Consider the following 20,173-nt stretch of genomic DNA (forward strand, 5'->3'; position numbering starts at 1 on the left):
TAGAGTAGGCTGGCCTCACAGAGAACTGCCTCCCTCTGCCTCCTGAGTGCTGGGATTAAAGGCATGTTTCACCACACCCAGCTCATCTAGGAAGTCGAGGCAGGAGGATTACAAGTTCCACGTTGGCCTAGGGTATATTTTGAGATCTTGTCTAAAAAGTAAACATATAAAACAAATCTTTTTTTTTTAAAAAAAAGCAGGATTTTACTAGGTAGCACTGTCCATCCTCAAACTTGTGCTCCTCCTGTCTCAGTCCTCTTCAGTAGAAGATAACCTTTATTACAAAACCCAGAAAGTTCCCCAATTGTGTAAAGTTACTGAGTGAATGAAAAGAATGTATTTGTTGCATTAAAAAAAAAGCAATGCCAAGTATTTATTAACAGGGCAGCAATGTGCACAAACTTACAAACTCCCAGAAAGGCTGAGGAGTGTGCAGGAAGTTCATTTGTTCACTTCAGCGTGGGTAAAGTAGGAGGTTCACTGCAGGAGGACCCTGTAAATAAACACTATTTAATACCTAAATTTGTAAAACACTTTAGTGGGCTAATGCCATAATGTCTGAAACAGAGTATTTTCACTGGCTACTAAAATCCTTGGTGCCTCCTCATTAAACTATGCCCTAAGTCTGGGTGTCCTCCACCTGCCTGCCACATCAAGGTGGCATGCGGTTATGCAGCAACACCAATTATTTAGTTTCGCTGCTGCTGACATTCTGGTACACACTGTCAGAGTATCCTTTCACAATCTGACTCCAATGTTAATCCCAGGAATTCAATGAAAACATCTATGGTAATCTGTAGATTGTCTATATTGGTAGCTGTGTCTATGATTTGAATATGTCCCCCAAAGGTTCATGCGCTTGAAGCTTGGTCCCTAGAGTGAAGGGCTGAGAAGTGGGGAAACATTGAAGAGGTGAGGTCTAGTGCGAGACCATTAGTCAGGAGGTGGAGGGCAGGGGAACGGCACCATCTTTGTATGTGATTAAGGCAGTTTTCATGGAACTGAATTCTCATGAGAATTCTAACTATAAAAGAGAGCATCTCTCAGGAGGCTAAGGCAGAATCATCACGAGTTTCAGTGAAGAGAGAAAGGGTTATGAGAACGTACACAGCATGTACCCTCTGACCTCTGAGTTGCACTTTGCTTCCCAGTATGAGTTCCCCTCTTGTAAAGTCTCCCACCTTGATGCCATCCACAAGACACAGCAAGGAGGCTCTCATCAGAGAAGTTATGGCCCCATGTCTTTGAACTTCTAGAATTGTGAGCTAAAGAAATTTCTTCCTAATAAAGTATTCTGGTCTCATATATTTTATTATAACAGAAAACAGATTTAATAATACTGCATAATGATACTTCATATAGAAATCCAGACTTGTTAATCATGTATTAGAGAACAATAAAATGTTCCTGGTTTATTTTTGTTGTTTAAAAAAAATTTTTTTTGTTATTGTTTTTTTGAGACAGGGTCTCCCTGTAGCCCCAGCTGGCCTGGAACTCACTATGCAGACCTGGCTGGCCTTGAATTCACAGAGATCCGCCTGCCTCTGCCTCCCAAGTGCTGGGACTAAAGGCATGCACCACCACACCCAGCCTGTTTTAAAAACATTTTTATTTACTATTTTTATGAGTGCATTGATCGCCTGCATGTGTATAAGTGCACCTGTGTCATGTAATGCCCATGGAGGTTAGAAAAGAGTGTAGGATCCCCTGGAACTGGAGTTAGATGGTTGTTAGCTGCCCTGTAGGTGCTGGGAACCAAACCTGAGTCTTCTGCAAGAGCAGCCAGTGCTCTCAGCCATCGAGCCATCTTTCCAGGCCCTGTTGTTTTTGAGACAAGGTTTCACTATGTAACTCTGGCTGGCATGAAATCACCAAGATCTGACTGCCTCTGCCTCCCAAGGACTGGGATTAAGGTTGTGTGCCACCACACCCAGCTCTGTTTTTTGAAGACAAGGTCTTGATATGTAGCTCAGACAAATTCAAGATCCTCCTGCCTCAGCCTCCTAAATGCTGGGATTACAGGTATATATCACCATGCCCAGCTAAATATTTTATGTTTGTTTGTGGGTATTTTATTACACTTATTTGTGTGCATGTGAGTGGGAATGCATGTGCCATGGCACTAAGAGTGGAGGTCAGAAGACAACTTACGGGATTCAGTTCTCTCTACCATGCAGGTCCCAAGGATCAAACTCAGGTCTTCAGGCTTGGTGGCAAGTGCCTTTATCCACTGAGCCATCTTGCTGTCTCTCCACCAACTCCACTTTAAAAACTGGTATCCTTGTAGCCCAAGCTGGCCTCAACTCAATGTGTCCCCGAGGATGAGCTTGAACTTCCTGCTTCCACTTCCTGAGTGCTGGGATTGCTGGCAGGCACTGTGGTATGCAGCGCTGGGGACTGAATCCATGGCTTCATGCATGCTAGGCAAACAATCTACCTACTGGTCTATATCCCCAGCTTCTCAGCATTCTTCATTTTGCCAGAAAGCTATTCAAGCCTCATTCTTTAGACATCAAAGTCCTCTAGTGGGTTTAGCATGATTCAGTTTATTATTAAAGTTTCTGATTACAGGAGTTGGGTGACCATAGGGTGATAGTTGTAAACTTGTAAAAACTCAATTCTGTTCCTATTAATAGAGCATGAAAGAATTGAAAAGAGCTACAGAAAATCCCCAGAGCACTTTACACTACCTAGTATTAGAATTGTTCAGGGTCAGAAGCTGGAGAGAGGTGGCTCAGTAGTTAAGACCTCTGGCTGTTCTTGCAGAAGACCTGAGTTTAAATCTCAGCACCCACATGGCAGCCAACAACTATCAGTAACTCCAGTTCCAGGGGATCTGATGCTCTCTTCTGGCCTCCTCTGACACTGCATGACATGGGTGCAAGCATAACACTCATACACATTTAAAAAAAAAAAAAAAAGACAGGAGTGGAGTGGAGGGGTAGTATAGACAAAAAATTGGCTCTTCTAAGATTATAGTCTGTGAATACAAAATCGAAACACTGAAACGTCAATGTGTGAAGCAAAACCGTAACTTGTCAATTTTTGTTCTCCATTTTAAAATAAGAATTCTGACCTTGGTTGTGTGGTTGCTATGTTTAAGTCTCAAGAGGCCCCTGAAGTAGAAATGAGGGAACTGTAAAGCGTCATTTAGAAAACTCCCTGACACTTAAGAGGGTCAAGCTAGGCATAACTCTGTGTGTGTGTGTGTGTGTGTGTGTGTGTGTGTGTGTGTACACATATCATTTTTTGTTTGTTTTTTTTGTTGAGACAGGGTCTCCCTGTAGTCCCAGTTGGCCTGGAACTCACTATGTAGACCAGAATGTCCTTGAACTCAGAGATCACCCTGCCTCTACCTCCCAAGTGCTATGACTAAAGGTATGTGCAACCACGCCTGGCTATGTACACATATTATTAAAAGTACTGTTTTAAAATAAAGCTGAGAGGTCAGACACATCTAATGCTGAAAGACAAATGTGCCCAAGTCATATCAAGTCTATGGAGTGTGCAGACTCAGCACCTTGGAAGCCAAAAGGAAATGATAAAACTGTGTGGGTGTTAGTAAACTGTGTGGATGTTGGTGGGATCAAACCCAAGGCTCTGCATAAGATAGGCAGGAGCTCTAAAACTGAGCAGAACCTCCAGTCAAAACTTTTAATTCTTTTTGTTTTTTTGAGACAGGGTCTCTTGTAGACCCAGATGGCCTGGAACCTGATCAGGTCTGTCCTTGATCTCACAGAGATCAGCCTGCCTCTTCCTCCCCAGTGCTGGGATTAAAGGTGTGTGCCACCAAACCCAGCTTAAAATTTATAGTTCTTTTTTTTGGTCTTTTTGAGACAGAGTGTCCCTGTAGTCCCAGCTGTCCTGGAACTATGTAGACTGGCCTGGAACTCACAGAGATCTACCTGCCTCTGCCTCCTGAGTGCTAGGATCAAAGGCACGTACCACCATGGCCGGCAAAACTTTCAATTCTTAAAACTATTACAGAAGATTTTTTTTCCCTCCCTCCTTCCCTTCTTTCCTGTTTAAAGGCAGGGTCTCACTATGCAGCCCTACTTAACCTGAACCAGGCTGGCCTCAATCTTAGAATTCCACCTTCCTCTACCTCCCCAGTGCTGGGATTAAGGTATATGCCACTACACCCAGCAAGGAAAATGATTTCTGGTTAGCAACAGAGGAAAGAAAAAAAAAAAAAAAAAAAAGAAAGGAAGAAGTAAAACAATCTGCAACCCTACACACAAACAGGCAGTTGATCATATGCACACTGATCTTCTAAGTTCCCATTTAGTACTAATCTCATGTGTTATAAAAATGCTTAGAATTACTTAGGACATTCAAAAGAATATTAGCTGCCTCTTAAAACAGAATTAGGACCTAGAAATGGTATTTGGAGTGTCAATGCTAAAGTGGAAAGGACATTGTGGACTTATACAAACATTAGGAAAAAAATGACAATGACTGGGCATGCTAGTGCTCGCCTTTAACCCCAGCCCTCGGGAGGCAACGGCACTCAGATCTCTGTGAGATGGAGCCCAGCCTGGTCTACATAGTGAGATCCAGGCCAGCTGGGGCTACAGGGAGACCCTATCTCAAAAGCCAAACAAAAGAATCCCTAAACAACAAAAACAAACACAAAAAAGAAACACCAAATTCAACAATTAAAAAAGCAAATGATAACCAGGGTTACATGTGAACACTAAATAGAAGAAATGTTCTCTTTAAAAATGATGTGCTAAGGGCTGAAGAGATGGATTAGCTGGCAAAGTACCTGCTGTGCAAGCATGAAAACCTGAGTTTGGATCCCTAGGACCTGTGTAAAATCCAGGTGTACTGGCAAGTCTGTAAGATAGTTCATTGAAAAGTTCATTGTGAAAAAAAGCATCCCTCCCTCTAAATTGTGATCCAGACAAAACAAATAATTTATCTTAACATTTTTTAAAAAAAGATCAGTTTCATATAATGTTAAAATTCTACCCAAACTGGAATGTTCGGTTTACATAAATATATATTCATACATTGTAAATCCCATAATCAAAACTTGAGCCTGTGGGAACGCATGGCCACTACAGGCCCATCGTTTAACTCTGGCTACTGTACAACAATTGGAGGCAAGTGGATCTCTGACCTACACTTATAGCTGTTAGCTTTTACCCCTGTTCCCATGAGGAAATCTTTGCCTTTGTCCAAAACACTTGAACAAAACTCACCTCTGAACTAACAGAGATTTGTTTACAAATACTTGGCACAAAAGAGCTAGAGAAAGTGTTCTTATACAGTCTCTCAGGCAGTCAGAAAATCAGTCAGTCATCTAGACACAAATGAGTCAGCATCCACAGTGTTCAGAAGGTAGAGTTCAGGCTGAGCTGTCAATCCCAGGTGGTACTAAGGACAAAAACATGGAAGAGAATTAGGTTGACTTGCAAAGACTTGTATAGTAAATCAACATATTAATTAGGTACCTTTTCTTAGTACTTCTGTATTTATTTTATTTTTTAAATTTATTTATTATTTTTAAATTTTTTTTTTTTTGTCTTTTTGAAGCAGGGTCTCCCTGTAGCCCCAGCTGTCCTGCAAGTCACTAAGTAGACCAGGCTGGCCTTGAACTCACAGAGGTCCACCTGCCTCTGCCTCCCAAGTGCTGGGACTACTTCTGTATTTTCATGTCAGGAAGTGGTTTATGGATATATGTCTATCAGTGTCTCTCTTCCTTGTCCTCCCTCCCTCCCTTTCTTTCTTTTTTCAAGTTAAGGACCATTTTGTCAGAATTTAAAGGAAAAGCTCCAGGGCAGGCAAGAAAGAGAAAGAAAAAAGCCATGACTTTTGAATTAAGTCAGCCCCACAGTGGTGCAGCAGCATGTGAAAGGGAGGGGAGCTTCAGAGACAGTGAAGCCCAAAGTGTTGCAGAGCACATGCTTAGAAAAGACATAAAAGTTACACTTTTCTGAATAAGTGGGCAGACTTTAGAGTTTCATTGGCTGAGGCTCTATATGCAACTGAGTGGTTTTTAATATTTAAAATAATAGAGGCAGAGGCAGGCGGATCTCTGTGAGTTCAAGGCCAGCCTGGTCTACATAGTGAGTTCCAGGACAGCTGGGGCTACAGGGAGACCCCCATCTCAAAAAGACCTAATAATAATAAAATAATAAAATAATAAAATAATAAAATAATAATAATAATAATAATAATAATAATAATAATGGCTAAGAGTTAAGGATGGGGACAGTGCCAAATGCACTCTATCCTTGTGGTGCACAGCCTTAGGATGGGACTTTAGGATAATATGACCAAACACAGAATGCTTTTGTATTTTAGCACTGTGTGTATTGGAAATCACATTTCAAATTATCTAAATCCAGAGCCCTGCAATTCTAGCCCCATTATCCTTTGACACCTGAGCAGAGAAAAGCCTTTCATTCGAACAACAAAATATTATAAGCTGAGAAGAGATGACCTGCCGGTCCCAAAGCCCATCGGGATCACCTCAACTCTTTTCATTTCATTTACTTCTTGAATCTTTAAGACAGGGTTTCATGTACTTCAGGCTGGTCTCAAAATCACTGGGTAGTTGAAGATGATCTTGACCTCTTAATCCCCTGCCTCCATCGCCCAGTATGATAGGTGCTCACTACCACACCTGGCACCTCAAATGTTTTAAAACACATTCCCTGGTCCCAATCCAACAAAACCAAATCCAGATGGTTTGTGTAGGGATCTGTGAAAAAAAAAATATTTTTCTTTGAGGCAGGGTCTCATTACGTAGCCTGGGATGGCCTGGAACTTAGTATGTAGGCCAGTCTGGACTCAAACCCAGGGATGTGCCTGCCTCTGCCTGCCCTACAAAGGCGTACCCCATGATGCCAGGCAAGGAAACTACTTTCTCTCTCCAGTGAATACAATTTGAGACAATAACTGACTCACTTCAATCCTTCTGTTATTAGGACATAAGTAATATTATTGCCCCTTGACACCAACAGCCTGTCTATTAATGGAGAATATAGAATGTAAATCTCTAAGAAAGAACTGGGTCTGTTGTAATACAGAAGTTGGGTTTAGGCCCCAGCTCTTTCAATGTATCCTTTTGGGTTTTATTTTTTGCTTTGTTTTTTGAGATGGTCTCATTCTGCCGTCCTGACTGGCCTGGAACCTGCAGTGATTCTCCTGCTTCTGCCTCCTGAGTGCAAGGATCACAAGCATGCCTAGCTCTGGGTATACTTTTAGAACCTTATTCTATGTGTAAAATGGAAATTACTACATTTGGAAATGCCAAGCACACTAATATACCTCCTGTGAGTCTCCTATACACTTAACACACTGCTCTGTATGACCTCACAGAAATGAGGCTGTGAGGACACAGACCACATGGTACCCAGGACCCAAACATTCCCAACTAGTGGGATAGGAAGATACTGACAGTTTCAATTGCAGGACTTATATCCAGGCTTTAGGAACTAAGAACAACTGTCTGATTCACTGGCAATCCATGGAGACCTTTCCCCAGTAATCAGATGGCGAACTTTCTCACTCCATGATAGTATTATTGTATCATTTAGATGACTTCACAGACAGGAATCCTTAACTGGATGATTTTGTTGAATAGTTCTGAGAAATGTGGCTGAAGTATTACATCTGGGGGTACAGATGGGTACTAAGGAATATACCTACTATGCTTAGCTATTGCCAGGGTAGGACTCTACCCTGTCCTCTAAGTTGTTTCCAAACTTTTTAAAATTCTGCATAGACCACAGTCTACTAGTTGCTAAGTTTTGAAACAGGGTTTCCTCATGTTGTCCACTCTGACCTGGAACTAGATGTGTAGCTTAGGCTGGACTTGCACCTGCCATCCTCCTGTCCCAGCCTCTCAAATGTTGAGATTACAGGTTTATGTCACTAAACAATTTAATTGTTGTGATCTCTTGGTGTTCCTGGCGATACTAAAGGATAAGGCGTGGAGTCTTAATTGAGCTTGGAGGGTATAGTATACATTACACTGGGTGGTTTGGGAATGAACATGTATGCTCTGGCCTGAGTTGCTCAGGTTCCACTGACAACCATGCACTTATTAGCAATGTGATACAGGTAAGTTCTTTGAAGGGCATTCAGTTGCCTCATCAGTACAGGGGCTCAGCAATCTATTGAGGATTAATGAGCTAGCACAAGTGCTCAGACCAGAACTAGCACACAGCAATGACTCTGCCATTTTCATATAAAAGCTAAGGGGACAGGAAAGGATAATATACTTGACTAGTTCTGAAATTAAACCAAAACTAAGGAGTTTGCTGAAGCAAGCCAGCATAGAAAACCTCTCAGGACAGCCTCCAATATGCAGGTCCTGTGACACGGGATGGGAAGCTTGCAACAGAAAGGGAAAATGAAGTTCTACAGACGTTCTTGGGACAGTCGAGTGAGGACATATTTTCCTATCATGTGCCTGGTGACAAGACTCCAAGTCACTGTTCCTGAGTTTCACTTCTGTTTATAGTAACGGGCCAGCATACCCATTTACATCAGGTCTGCCAAAAATGCTTTTTTTTTTTTTAAAGCTAAGCAACTTCAGCAGCAGATTTCTGGCAGCAAATACCTATTGTAAAGTCTTTCCTGAATGGCAAGACAAGACTACAGATGGGCAAATATTCAGCTTAGAGCAAAGGAAGGGAGAAACAATTTTCAACTTATAAGATGGTAAAGATATGACCACAGTAAATCTATTCGACTAACTGGGTAAACTGAAATTGGTTTCTGTTTTTCATTTTAATTGAAAAATTATACTTACTTATTGTGTAACATATGTATGGGGGGGTCAGTGCCACACAGCACACATGGAGTTCAGGGGGCTTTTTTTTATATATACATTTTATTTATTATTTTTATGTGTATGAGTGTAGTGCTTGCATGTAGGTAAGTGCATCCATGTCGTGCAATGCTGGCAGAGGACAGAACAGGCTGTCAGATCCCCTGAAACTGGAGTTACAGACAGTTGTTACCTGTCATGTGGGTGCTGGGAATCAAACCTAGGTCTTCTGCAAGAACAGTCAGTGTTCTTAACCACTGAGCCATCTCTCTAGCCCCCTAGAGGAAAACTTTTAAGAGTCTGTTCTCTCCTCCCACTATGTGGGTCCAGGGGATCCAACTCAGGTTGTCAGGCTTAGCAGCAAGCTCCTTTACCTGCTGAGCCATCTCCCCAGCCCCTCAACTGAAATTAGTGTCTTGGTGTATGAAACAAATCCAAACCTTCTGGGGATGAAATCCATGTTCCTTCAGGAGATAAGTACTGACAGTGTGGGCTTTCAGTGTGCTACTCCTGATGATAACTGACATTTCTGTATCAAAGTTATTGAAACCCAAGTATTTTCAAGGTTAAAAAGAGTAATCAGAAAACCAAACAGGAAAAAACAAAGCTTTTTGTTGTTTTTTTTTTTTTAATTACAAATCAAGTTTACAGACTATTAAAGGTTCACTAAAAGCCTCCTTGTGACCGTCCCTTAACCCTCTAGCAGGACCTCACAGGAGCCAAGCTGGAGTTACTCTGCAGCTCCCTGTACATCTCTAGTACACTGGAGCAGCACAGTTATTTCCTGTCACATATATGAACAAGGAACAGTTCACAGAAAGTACAAATGCATATCCTTAAACATTTCCCACAAACATACTGCCAAACTCACTGCATGAGCAGACATGGAAGACTTAGAATTTTCACACATTGTTTATTATACAGAGAACTGTTTGAAAGACACTTTCTCTTGGTGACGATCAAATGAATAGGAGGCTATTTCAATTTGTAAAATACATTCATAGAATTATAGAATGCCATTTAACTAGGATGAAACTTCCTATCATTGTAAACAATAAAAATAACACAAAAGAATTTTATAGATCTGTGGTAGAGTACCTCCTTAGCACACATGAGGTCTCTATGTTCAACATCAAGCAGCTTTGGGCTGGGTTCTAAATATTTGTGAATCTAGATAGATTGTACCACACCCCCAAGATAAATGTGAATGTTATTGTGCAAGCGATTCTGTTGCTGTCAACATGGCCTTCACCTACTACAGCCAGACAAAACCTCAGATGTCAGTCTCCAATATCTTCAGAGCACCACTATGATCAGTTTGGGGACAATGGTGGTAGGGGAAAGGGCAGGTATGAGAAGGGACCAGCAAGAGAATTGTCACCTGTATTCTGTGCCATATTACCTGAGGGGCTAAGGAAAATGTGAGACAGCAAGTTACCTTTTATGCTTTATAAAAGAATTATTCAGGCTGAACTTTTGGCTGTGTGCAAAAATACCAGTAGTAATGTCACTGCAGATGACAGAGATCATCCATCCGCCAGCAAACCAGAAAGCACGCTCCAAAGAGGAGTCCTTCAAAACCATTCCCATCACTGCTGTCACCAAGAAAACGGCTATACAAGACTATTGTGCTTATTCATCTCCACCAGACAAATACAGTTTGATAGAATCAGTCTCAGGCCCCCCAAGTAAAAATGTCAGAAGCAACTGAAGAGCAGCAGTTCCACACTGAAGACTCCAGAGCTCTGCCATCTGGTCTCACCGTTTTTTTCCCTCTCAGGGAATGGCTATAAAGAAGCAGCCCAGTCCCATCTTGCAGGAAGAGAGGACTTCACAACCACAGTGACACCTACAGACTTGCTAAGAGACAGCAAGCACTTTGCAAAGGTTAAGTCCATAGTGCCTGAGATTGCCTTGCAAGTTATCTTGGACATGTAATGGAGTGGTATGTCAGAGATACATGATTTGTGAGAGGTGGCTTTCAGGAATAATGCTGTTAGCTCTTAGAACCCTTCCAAGTCCTCTCCCCAAACCCAAAGTCTTATGAGACTGTTAGTGTATCGAAGACACAGCCTTGTGCTATGTCCACTTTGTCTTAAAGGAAGAAGATGAAGTTTTCAGGACTCTATGCACTCAAGAGCGAGCATGATCAGAATGCTTGGTACTAACATCAAAGTTACCCCAGGACTCCAAAACAGCCCTGTTAAGTTTCCAATCTCAAAGGAAACCTTTCAGCAGGCACTGAGAACTGCCCACAGTGAGCTACCATCTGTTCATTTTCACCTTTACTGTGCTTTCCTGCTCCTCTTAATTTCCACTGAGAAATTATTCTGAATCCAATGAAAGTGGATGTCTTTAACTTTATAATTCAGATGGATACACCACTCTGGCTGGGTTTTCCATAATTAAAATAATTTGAAGGATTTTTATAAAAGCACTTCTCATCTTTTTTTTTTTTTTTTGCATTTCTCAGGTTTAATATTATCTTTTGATAAAACTTGCATGTCTATACTACCATGCCTGTCATTTGCATTACCCAGTTTTTAAAAACATGCACACCTGTAATCCCAGCACTCAGGAGGCAAAGGCAGGTGTACCTCTGGGATCGAGGTCATCCCATTCTACATAGTAAGTTACAGGCCAGCTGGAGCTACAAGGAGTCTGTCTCAAAAAAAAAAAAAAAAAAAAAATCATGCACAGAGGGGCTGGAAAGATGGCTCAGTAGTTAAATGCACTGACTGTTCTTCCAGAAGACAGGGGTTAAGTTCCCAGCACCCACGTGGTGGCTAACAACTTCAGTTCCAGGAGATCTCATGCCTTCTTCTGGTCTCCTCAAGCACCAGAAACACATATGGTGCACTTATATACAGGCAGGCCAAACACGCATACACATAAAATACTAACAAGAATCACAGAAAGAAATCTCTGTCAAAATAATAAAAACAAGTCCCTAGTTCTTGAGCAGCTACTTAATAATAGTGTGAGAAAGACAGCTCAAGTGTCACCTTTTGGAAGAGCCTACCTAATGCTAGAAGGTGAGAACCAACCCCCACCATCTTTCAAGCACACATGGAAAACGCCACCAGGCACAGCAGTGCACACTTAGATAATCCCAGCACTCAGGAGGCTGAGGCAGGAGAACTACTTCAAATTTGAGAATAGCCTGGGCCTCACTGTGAGTTTTAAGCTAGCTAGGGCTACAAAGCAAAATCCTGTTTCACACAAAACAAAACAAAACCTCAAAACATACATGAAACAAAATGTTTCCTAACCAACAGTTGAGTCCTAAATGTATTCTGTGCAACAGCACATACTTGGGGCTATGTTCACACAGTAAACCATAGAAACACACTGGCTCTGATGGCTCCCAGCAAAGACAGACAGATTGATCCAGTGTCTACTTAGTATAGCCATCGTTGGTGTCTTCTGCCAGCAGGACTTTAGAGATGCTTACCATGTGCCCACAGTCCAGGAAGGACAGGCCCAGTGCAATCAAACATTGCCAACCCTGCAAGATAAAACAGTCATCAATCACCTTGCTCTGAGAAGAGCCCTCTCACCCAGCACTGCTCAGATGCACACCTGCTCCCTGCCCTAAACATCCAGCTTTGTCCATCTTCTGTCTACATAGCAAGTTCTGTCCACCAAGGACTGTTCAAGGTAGGCTCGTTGCCCTTCTCTCCCTTCAAAACACCCTGGAGTCCATCCTCCTCAACAAAGTCTCCCTTGCTGTTTTCAAAACCTCTCTTTGCTCCTACAGTATTGTTTGTGGCTTATTTCTTTCATTCAAAGGGAATTCCCTGGTGGCCATTTTCCATCAGTTTCCCCAGAACACATAGAACAACTGTAGACTAATAAGCTAGGTGGAGTCCCCAGAGCTGCTCTGTGAAGTTCCTGGTTTGGTTAAGAAGCAGTAACCAATCCACTGTAAAATTGGCCCTCGCCTCCAAAAATGGGACTTGGTCAGTCTCACTAGCCTCAGGATCCCTGAGACAACTAAGCCTCTTCATAGGCATCTGCATGAAGGAAGGATTGCCCTAACTTTTAAGACAATTTTGGAAAACAATTCCTGTCAAGGACATATTCGGTTGGTTGGGCTTCTTAGTCCTGGGTGAGTACAAATAATCTTGTATGCTCAACATTCACCGGAAAGGGAAAGAGAAAGCATATACTGATACATGTTTTCAGTATCCACTAGTAATTTCTCAATCAGATCCTAATCTTGGCAGACACGGCACAGGGCTGGGTTAAAAATTCTAGAGATGACAGCAGAAATAGTAAGTTCTGGTGTTTCTTACCCCAACCTTAGTGTTTTTCAGAGAAATCTGTAATGAACAGAGGGCATCTGTTGTTATAATTCTTTTTTATTAATAAAACTAATGTAAAAGACTGGAAAAATAGGGGCTGGATAGATGGCTCAGCAGTTAAGAACACTGGTTCTTCTTGCAGAAGACCCCAGTTCAAATCCCAGCACCCACACAGCAGCTAACAACTGTCCGTAACTCCAGTTCCAGGGGAGCCGACAGCCTCTTCTGTCCTCTGCAGGCACTGCTGGAAAATAAAGAATCTATCTTTGTGTGTCTATGTGTCTTATACACATGTGCAGGGGTGGCAGAGGTCAAGAGGAGGATATCAAGTGTTCTATCAGTCTTGGATACTCCTTTAACATAGGGTCTCTCACTGAACCTATGGCTGGGCTAGCACACCTCAAGTGAGCCTTCTATCACTGCTTCCCCTCCCCCAGTGCTGGGGTTATAGACAGGCACAACCATTCCCATTTTTCACATAGGCTCTGGGGATTTGAACTCAGGTCCTCATGCGTGCACAGGGAGCACTCTTATCCAGTAAGCAATCTCCTCACCCCCCCATTTGTACTTTTTTTTTGAGAGACAGGGTCTCACTATGTAGCACTGGAATTTACTATGTAGACCAGGTTGGCCTCAAACTCAAAAGAGATCTACCTGCATCTACCTGCCAAGTGCCAGATTACAGGCCTGTACCACCACACTCAACTTTTATAGGCTTTTTAGAAACCAATTATTATTTGGGGGGCGGGGCATTTGAATGCCACTGTGCACATGCAGAGATCAGATGAGATCATATGACAACTTTGAAGAGTTGGTTTTCCTTCAAGTCATTAGGCTTGTACAGCAAGCACCTTTACCCACTGAGTCATTTTACCAGCCCCCAATTATATTTTCTTTTATTTTTAAAAAAATATTAAGTGCACCCATGTTGTACAACGCCTACGGAGATCAGAAGAGGGTGTTGGATCCCCTGGAACTGGAGTTATGGAGAGTTGTTAGCCACCATGTGGGTGCTAGGACTCAAATTTATACACACACACACACACCATGGTACATGCAGAGAACAGAGAACAACCCACAGGCATCGGTTCCAGGGATCAAACTCAGGATGCCGGTCTCGGTAGCAAACTTTACCCACTGGGACATCTCACTAGCCAATCTATCACAAGCTCCAAGTCTCACTGGCAGTCCTGTTCTTCAATGCCTGTCTTGTATCTCTCTCTACTCAGCTTTTCATTTCCCACACATACCACATTCTCTTTAGGAATTAAATACTGAATCCATGTAAAACTGACAGAAATAGGGAAAACCAGATACTAGAAACCAAAGTAAATTTGACAGTTCATAATATAAATAGCTGGTTGGGGATTAAAGTGCTTGCCTGTGAAAGTCCTGGGTTTAATCTAGTATCAACAAAAATAAAACAAACAATAACATTTCATGAATACAGACCTCAAAAATAGTTGGTTTGACCATGTCATAAAAATTGCTACGAGTTCATTTCTGAAGAACAGTTAGCTCCACCTGGACTACCCAGATACCCATGCTCCCCCGACTTGACTTACCAAGTAGAACACAAAGCAGAGATAAGCCACACAAACCACTGCAGCCACCACATACAATGCCACATGGCCTAGTTCCTGGACGTAAACCACTACAAAGTACATGTTGATGGAACAGACGAGAAGGACTAAGGTTCCACCTGCGATCCGCCAGCCTCTGTAAAAGAAGGGGCACAGTGAACAGTGAAACAGTCCAAACAGTCCGGCCTGTCTGGAAGGAAGCTGCATCATCTTGTGTGGTAAATGGGACAGAAGTTGGAAGAAATGTAAAATGAGAGCCAAAACTACAGTGATAAAGCAGAAAGGGGAGAAAGACAGGTTAAATAAATCTAGCACTTAACTTTATTTATTAGTGTTAGGTGTGGGCACGAACATATCACAACATACATGTGGACACCAGAGAACCACTTTAGTGAAGTCATTTCTCTCCTTCCACCGTCCCATGGGTTCCAGGGATCAAAGTCAGATTATCAGGCGTGTTTTTACCCACCGAGCCATCTCCCAGTCCTAAACCCTAGCACTTAAGACCACAGAAAGGCAACGCAAGTCCTAGAAACGTGCTGAGCCATTTCATTCGGGTGCTTAGTTTTAACTGCCAACTGGACACAACCTAGAATTACCTGCAGAGTCTTAATGATGAATTATCTACATGAACGTGGTCTGTGGACATGTAGGAGGGGTACCGACTTGATTGTTAGTTGATGGAAGAAGACCCAGCCCCTCCTGGGTAGCACCATTCCCTAGATAGGAGATCCCGGCAGTGGAAGAAAGGAGAGAGCTAGCTGAGAGCAAGCAAATAAGAATGTTTATTCTCTCTCCTCATGACAATGGATGTGCTGTAACTAGCTGCTTGAGTTCCTGCTTTGACGCCCACCAGATGACGGATCATAACTTGAAACTGTAAGCCAAATGAACTGCTTCCTCCCTTATGCTGTTTTTGTCAGGGTATTTGTCACAGTCACAGAAATCAAACTAGCAAACACCCCATATCTCTCCAAGTGCATACAAAAGGTATCAGATTATGCCTTTCTCATTGGATCATTTAACTCAGAATTCAAACTTTAAAGGCTGAAGCCAAAGAGTTACAGCCCTAAAATCTGAGTGAAAAAATGTGCTGCTTCTTTACAATGTTCACATTCTCCATTTTCTAAGCCAAAGAGGAAGCAGCTAGCTAGCAAAAAACAGAATTCCCTTTTACAACACATTTCTGACTGGCCACTTGAATAAAAATGCCCCTCCCATGTGTCAGCATCCCCTTTGGGAAATGATGACAAGTATACTCACAACCCATTGGAAAAGTCACTCATTACTGGCCGCAAGCTCGTGAATGTGAGGATGGGTATGAGAGCAAAGGGAAGCTGGAAAAAAAAATTAGATGGGAATTAGGTGGTCACTGAACCTCCACAGAGAACAGCATGTTCACATGAGGGAATCACAAATACTCTCAAGTATGCAATGGATAACAGTTATTCCTGTCATCCTGACTTTGTTAAGCATTATGTTCAACTTAGCATCATTCATGATCCCTAGTGTCTTTGTTTAAATACAACAGGATAGGGGGCTGGAGACTTGGCTTGGTGGTTAACAGCATTGACTGCTCTTGCAGAGGACCTTGGTTTGGTTCCCAGCACCCACAAGGCAGCTAACAACTGTCCGTAACTCCAGCTCCAGAGAATATGACACCCTCTTCTGACCTCTGTGGCACTGCACAACATGGGTGCACCTACCTACACCCAGGCAATACTCATACACATAAAATAAAATATTTAAATAAAAAATAAATACACAAGCACAACATAATGGATGTGAGTTGTCTTGTAACCTCCATAGGAGCTGGCACACTATTCTTGCAGTTCATTTAATGCTAGCTACATTAATGAATTATGATTTTGAGGGGTTGATTTATTTATTGATTGATTGACTGACTGATTAATTGATTTGTGTGTGTGTGTGTGTGTGTGTGTGTGTGTGCGTATGAGATATGTGATATATGCACGCATGTTCATGCCAAGGTATGCCTGTCTCCATGCCAAGGTATGCCTGTCTGATAACAACTTTGTGGAGTAGGTTCTCTCCTTCCACCTTTACATGGATTCTGAGGACTGACTAAGGCTACCAGCCTTGTGCAGCAAGCTCTTTACGTGCTGAGCCATCTCACCAGCCCTGATACTGTGTTTTATATGTTAAGTGTAGCTCATAATTTCTCTTCAGTGGTCTTCCATGCTTCTTTCTTCCACTTAATTGCTCCCAGTACCCAGCACCCAGCATGAGGTTTGCTACTCAAGAGCAAGAACTTAGTGCTGACTAAACAGGATGTGGTTTTCCCCCGCTCCCTGCTCACCTGTAAGCTCTGCAGAACATTCAGGAAGTCATTCATCCCTGTTAAATGCTCCACATCTTGGAAGACAGCAACAAGCAGAGTGGGGATGATGGCAATAGAGCGTGTCAGAATCACCCGGGCAAAACGTGACCACTTGAGGTTCAGGAATCCCTGGAAGAGGACATGGGAGCAGGGTGACTATATGGAACAGGAACTGGGAAAATGCCTGGGGAAGTTCAGGGAAGACCTTGGAAGCATGGGATTAAAAACTCAAGGGATGTGTTCTCCCCATCTAGTCCATACCAGGGCCTACCTCCATGACAAACTGGCCAGAATAGGTTCCTGTCATGGTGGAGCTCTGTCCTGCAGCCAGGATCCCCACTGCCCAGATGTAGAGTGCAGCAGGCCCGAAGTAACATCCCAGCACAACACCCTGGGACAGGCAAGGGAGAGACAGGGGCTTGTGTCAGTGACCTGCTTAGATCACACTTCCAACAGCACTTCTCTGCAGCACTTCCCCTTCCTTGCTAAACACCAACCACACCAAGGCTCAGGTTGGGCACTGCCCCAGAAGCCAGGCTCAGTTCTGGATCTGATGCTACAGGCTTCCAATCCCAGGTCTGCTGGGCGTCCCTTCAATACTCAGCCCAGGCCTTCCTCTTCTCCATGTCCCTAAAGCCTTCATCTCCAGCCTCCATCCTAAACACTGAAAAGGCAGAAGTCTCCCTATTTCCCGAAGCGAATTCCTTAATGCACGATTCTGGAAAATGGCAGGTGTGGAGGGAACAGTCAAATAAATGTGGGAAATGGTGTGCATTATGTACTTGGTTCCTGGAGGGTCACAGGGTAACCAGTATGAAGGGTCTGAGGGAGCCTGGTGAAGAACACTTTCCTGGGACTGGACAGATGGCTCAGTGGTTAAGAGCACTGACTGCTCTTGCAGAGGACCCAGGTTTGATTACCAGCACCCACATGATGGCTAACAATTGTTCATAACTTCAGTTCCAGGGGATCCAACCCCTTCTTTTGACCTCCTTGGGCACTGCATGACACATTTTTTAAAAAATGAAAAGAAAAAAAGAACACTTTCCTAAGAACATTTTTTTCAGTCACACCAGTTAACTTTACAGTAGAACTTTATAGTGTTTTCACAAGTTTAGGAATTGCATGTGCGATCCATTATCTGAGCCTCTACCCACCTTCTCCCACGATGCAACCCCCTACCCTACCATGCAACCCAAAATGCTTGTCTGGCATATGGACCTCTAAAATAAATGACATGCCAAAGGAGATATACGCTGGTCTGAAACAAATCCACAAAAGGCCAGGTAATGTGGTAACGTTTTTCCAAAAGCAAATTATCACAAACCAGACATGCTTACCCCTTTGTAGATGTCCACAGCCAGAGTTGAGTTATCATTAGGAAAGAGGCCAGTATGGGGACTGCTGCTATTTCTACAGACCTCAATCTGAAATCCAAAGCAGTTTAAGAACGATTTTGTTTTAGTGGCAAGATAAGATAAGAGACAGATAAAGCTCCCCTATTCATCTTACAAAACTGTACATGAGATAAGCTGGAAGAAAATGCTCAAAGCAGGTCATTAAGAGGGCAGAGGGCCACTACCTGTGATCCTCCCCACAGCTGGTTCACCTAGTTCATCAAAACCTTCACAGAGACAGTTTGCATGGCATTAAATAAATGCTGATGCTGAAGCACTATAAATGAAAACATGAGGAAAGACTCTTAAGCCAGCACTCAGAAGGCTGAGAAAGAAGGATCATAGGAGGCAAAAGCAGGCAGATCTCTGTGAGTTCAAGGCCAGCCTGGTCTACATAGTGAGTTCCAAGACAGCTGGAGCTACAGGGAGACCTGTCTCAAAAAGACCAAATAATAAAAAATAAATAAGTAAAAATAAAAATAAAAATAAATGATGGGGGTTGGAGAGATGACTCAGCAGTTAAGAGCACTGACTGCTCTTGCAGAAGACCCAGGTTCAGTTCCCAGCACCCACATGGCTACTAACAACCATCTATTAACTCCAGTTCCAGGGAATCTGGCGCCCTCTTCTGACCTCTGCGACATGGCATGACACGGGTGCAATTATTTACATACCTGCATTATACTCATACACACAAAATAAAAACAATAAAATATTGTTTTAAAAATGATGGTCAGAACTAGATAGGAACCTGGGCATGCAGCTCAGTGGTAGAATATTTGTTTAGCATGCACAGAGTATTGGGTTCAACCCCAGCATCTTAGAACCAAATGAAACAACAACTAAAATAAAAGAAAAAACAAAAAACAAAAGAAACAAAGCCCATAGGCAGAATCAAAGGGATGTTGAGTTCAAAATGACCAAAGACTTGCCTTGTCACAGTGTGTGCTGTTTGCTCATTAAGACAAGCAGGAGGCAGGAAGGCAGAAGTTAGTACAGAGGAAACAGAAGGGGTGACAAAGAGTCAGACAGCCCTGAAGCTACCTATACGACAGCATGAGGCAACTCTGAGTTTAGGGCCAGCTCTCTCTCATTCCAGCCAAAAGCTTGCAGTTTACCCCAGCATTCACTGCCACCACAGCCCTGGCTTACTTACCACCTGCTCGTTGGTTTTCCCGAAAAATGCTTCAGCAAAGACTGAGACAACGAAGACATTGATGATGAAGGAGACAAAGAGAGCGATGCAGGATTCAATGAAAAAGTACTTATTGGCTTCTCGAACTTCCTGCTTACTGGCCCGATTTACTTGTCTCGACTAGAAAGATAACAGCAGCAATAAATGTTTTACCAGTTGTGGCAGGTTTGCTTGTTAACAATTCAGAACTTTGGAGTCAGCTTAGAGATGAAGAGGACAAACAACTGAGTAAATGAAATGTGAGAGATCCTAGTTCACCAAGTAACGAAGAACTCCCTGATCTCTACAACACTGTACATTCTACAAACGGGATGAGGGGACAGCGACTGAGTGACTACTGAACTCTCAGGTACTGTGGCTGGAGGATAACCAACTGGCTGATTTCAGTCCTGAGGGGGTATAACTAATTATGAAGGTCTACGAAATCTCCCAGCAAAGGAATGCCTGACTTACTGGTAAAGCCCTCCTTTCTTCCTGGTCTCAAGACTATTCCAGCTCTGAGATTAAACCACAAGAGGCTTGAAGCATTTTCAGACTTTTTATGAAGAACATGAGCCCAGCT

The 20,173-nt window shown here is 42.8% G+C and overlaps 1 protein-coding gene across 5 annotated transcripts in view; it reads right to left on the bottom strand.

Annotated features, from left to right (window-relative positions):
• Window positions 1-419: 419 nt before the first annotated feature.
• Slc11a2 (solute carrier family 11 member 2) overlaps window positions 420-20,173 on the bottom strand; it is a 40,294-nt gene continuing 20,540 nt past the window's right edge. For 2 of the 5 annotated variants that reach the window (XM_008828898.3, XM_008828899.3), the window contains exons 10-17: window positions 19,573-19,731; window positions 18,360-18,446; window positions 17,291-17,410; window positions 16,999-17,148; window positions 15,942-16,015; window positions 14,661-14,814; window positions 12,243-12,296; window positions 3,832-5,382 (exon numbers count right to left, since the gene is read on the bottom strand). In XM_008828898.3, the coding sequence (XP_008827120.1) occupies window positions 5,305-5,382; window positions 12,243-12,296; window positions 14,661-14,814; window positions 15,942-16,015; window positions 16,999-17,148; window positions 17,291-17,410; window positions 18,360-18,446; window positions 19,573-19,731 (876 nt within the window). In that variant the 3' untranslated portion in view covers window positions 3,832-5,304. Of the gene's footprint in view, window positions 494-3,831; window positions 5,383-11,567; window positions 12,297-14,660; window positions 14,815-15,277; window positions 15,398-15,941; window positions 16,016-16,998; window positions 17,149-17,290; window positions 17,411-18,359; window positions 18,447-19,572; window positions 19,732-20,173 lie in introns of those variants that run through there. The other 3 variants (XR_003848826.1, XM_029561513.1, XR_003848827.1) reach the window with 3 other exon arrangements.

This window comes from Nannospalax galili, unplaced genomic scaffold (genome assembly GCF_000622305.1).
Source record: "Nannospalax galili isolate Female #2095 unplaced genomic scaffold, S.galili_v1.0 scaffold254, whole genome shotgun sequence".
Classification (NCBI taxonomy): domain Eukaryota; kingdom Metazoa; phylum Chordata; class Mammalia; order Rodentia; family Spalacidae; genus Nannospalax; species Nannospalax galili.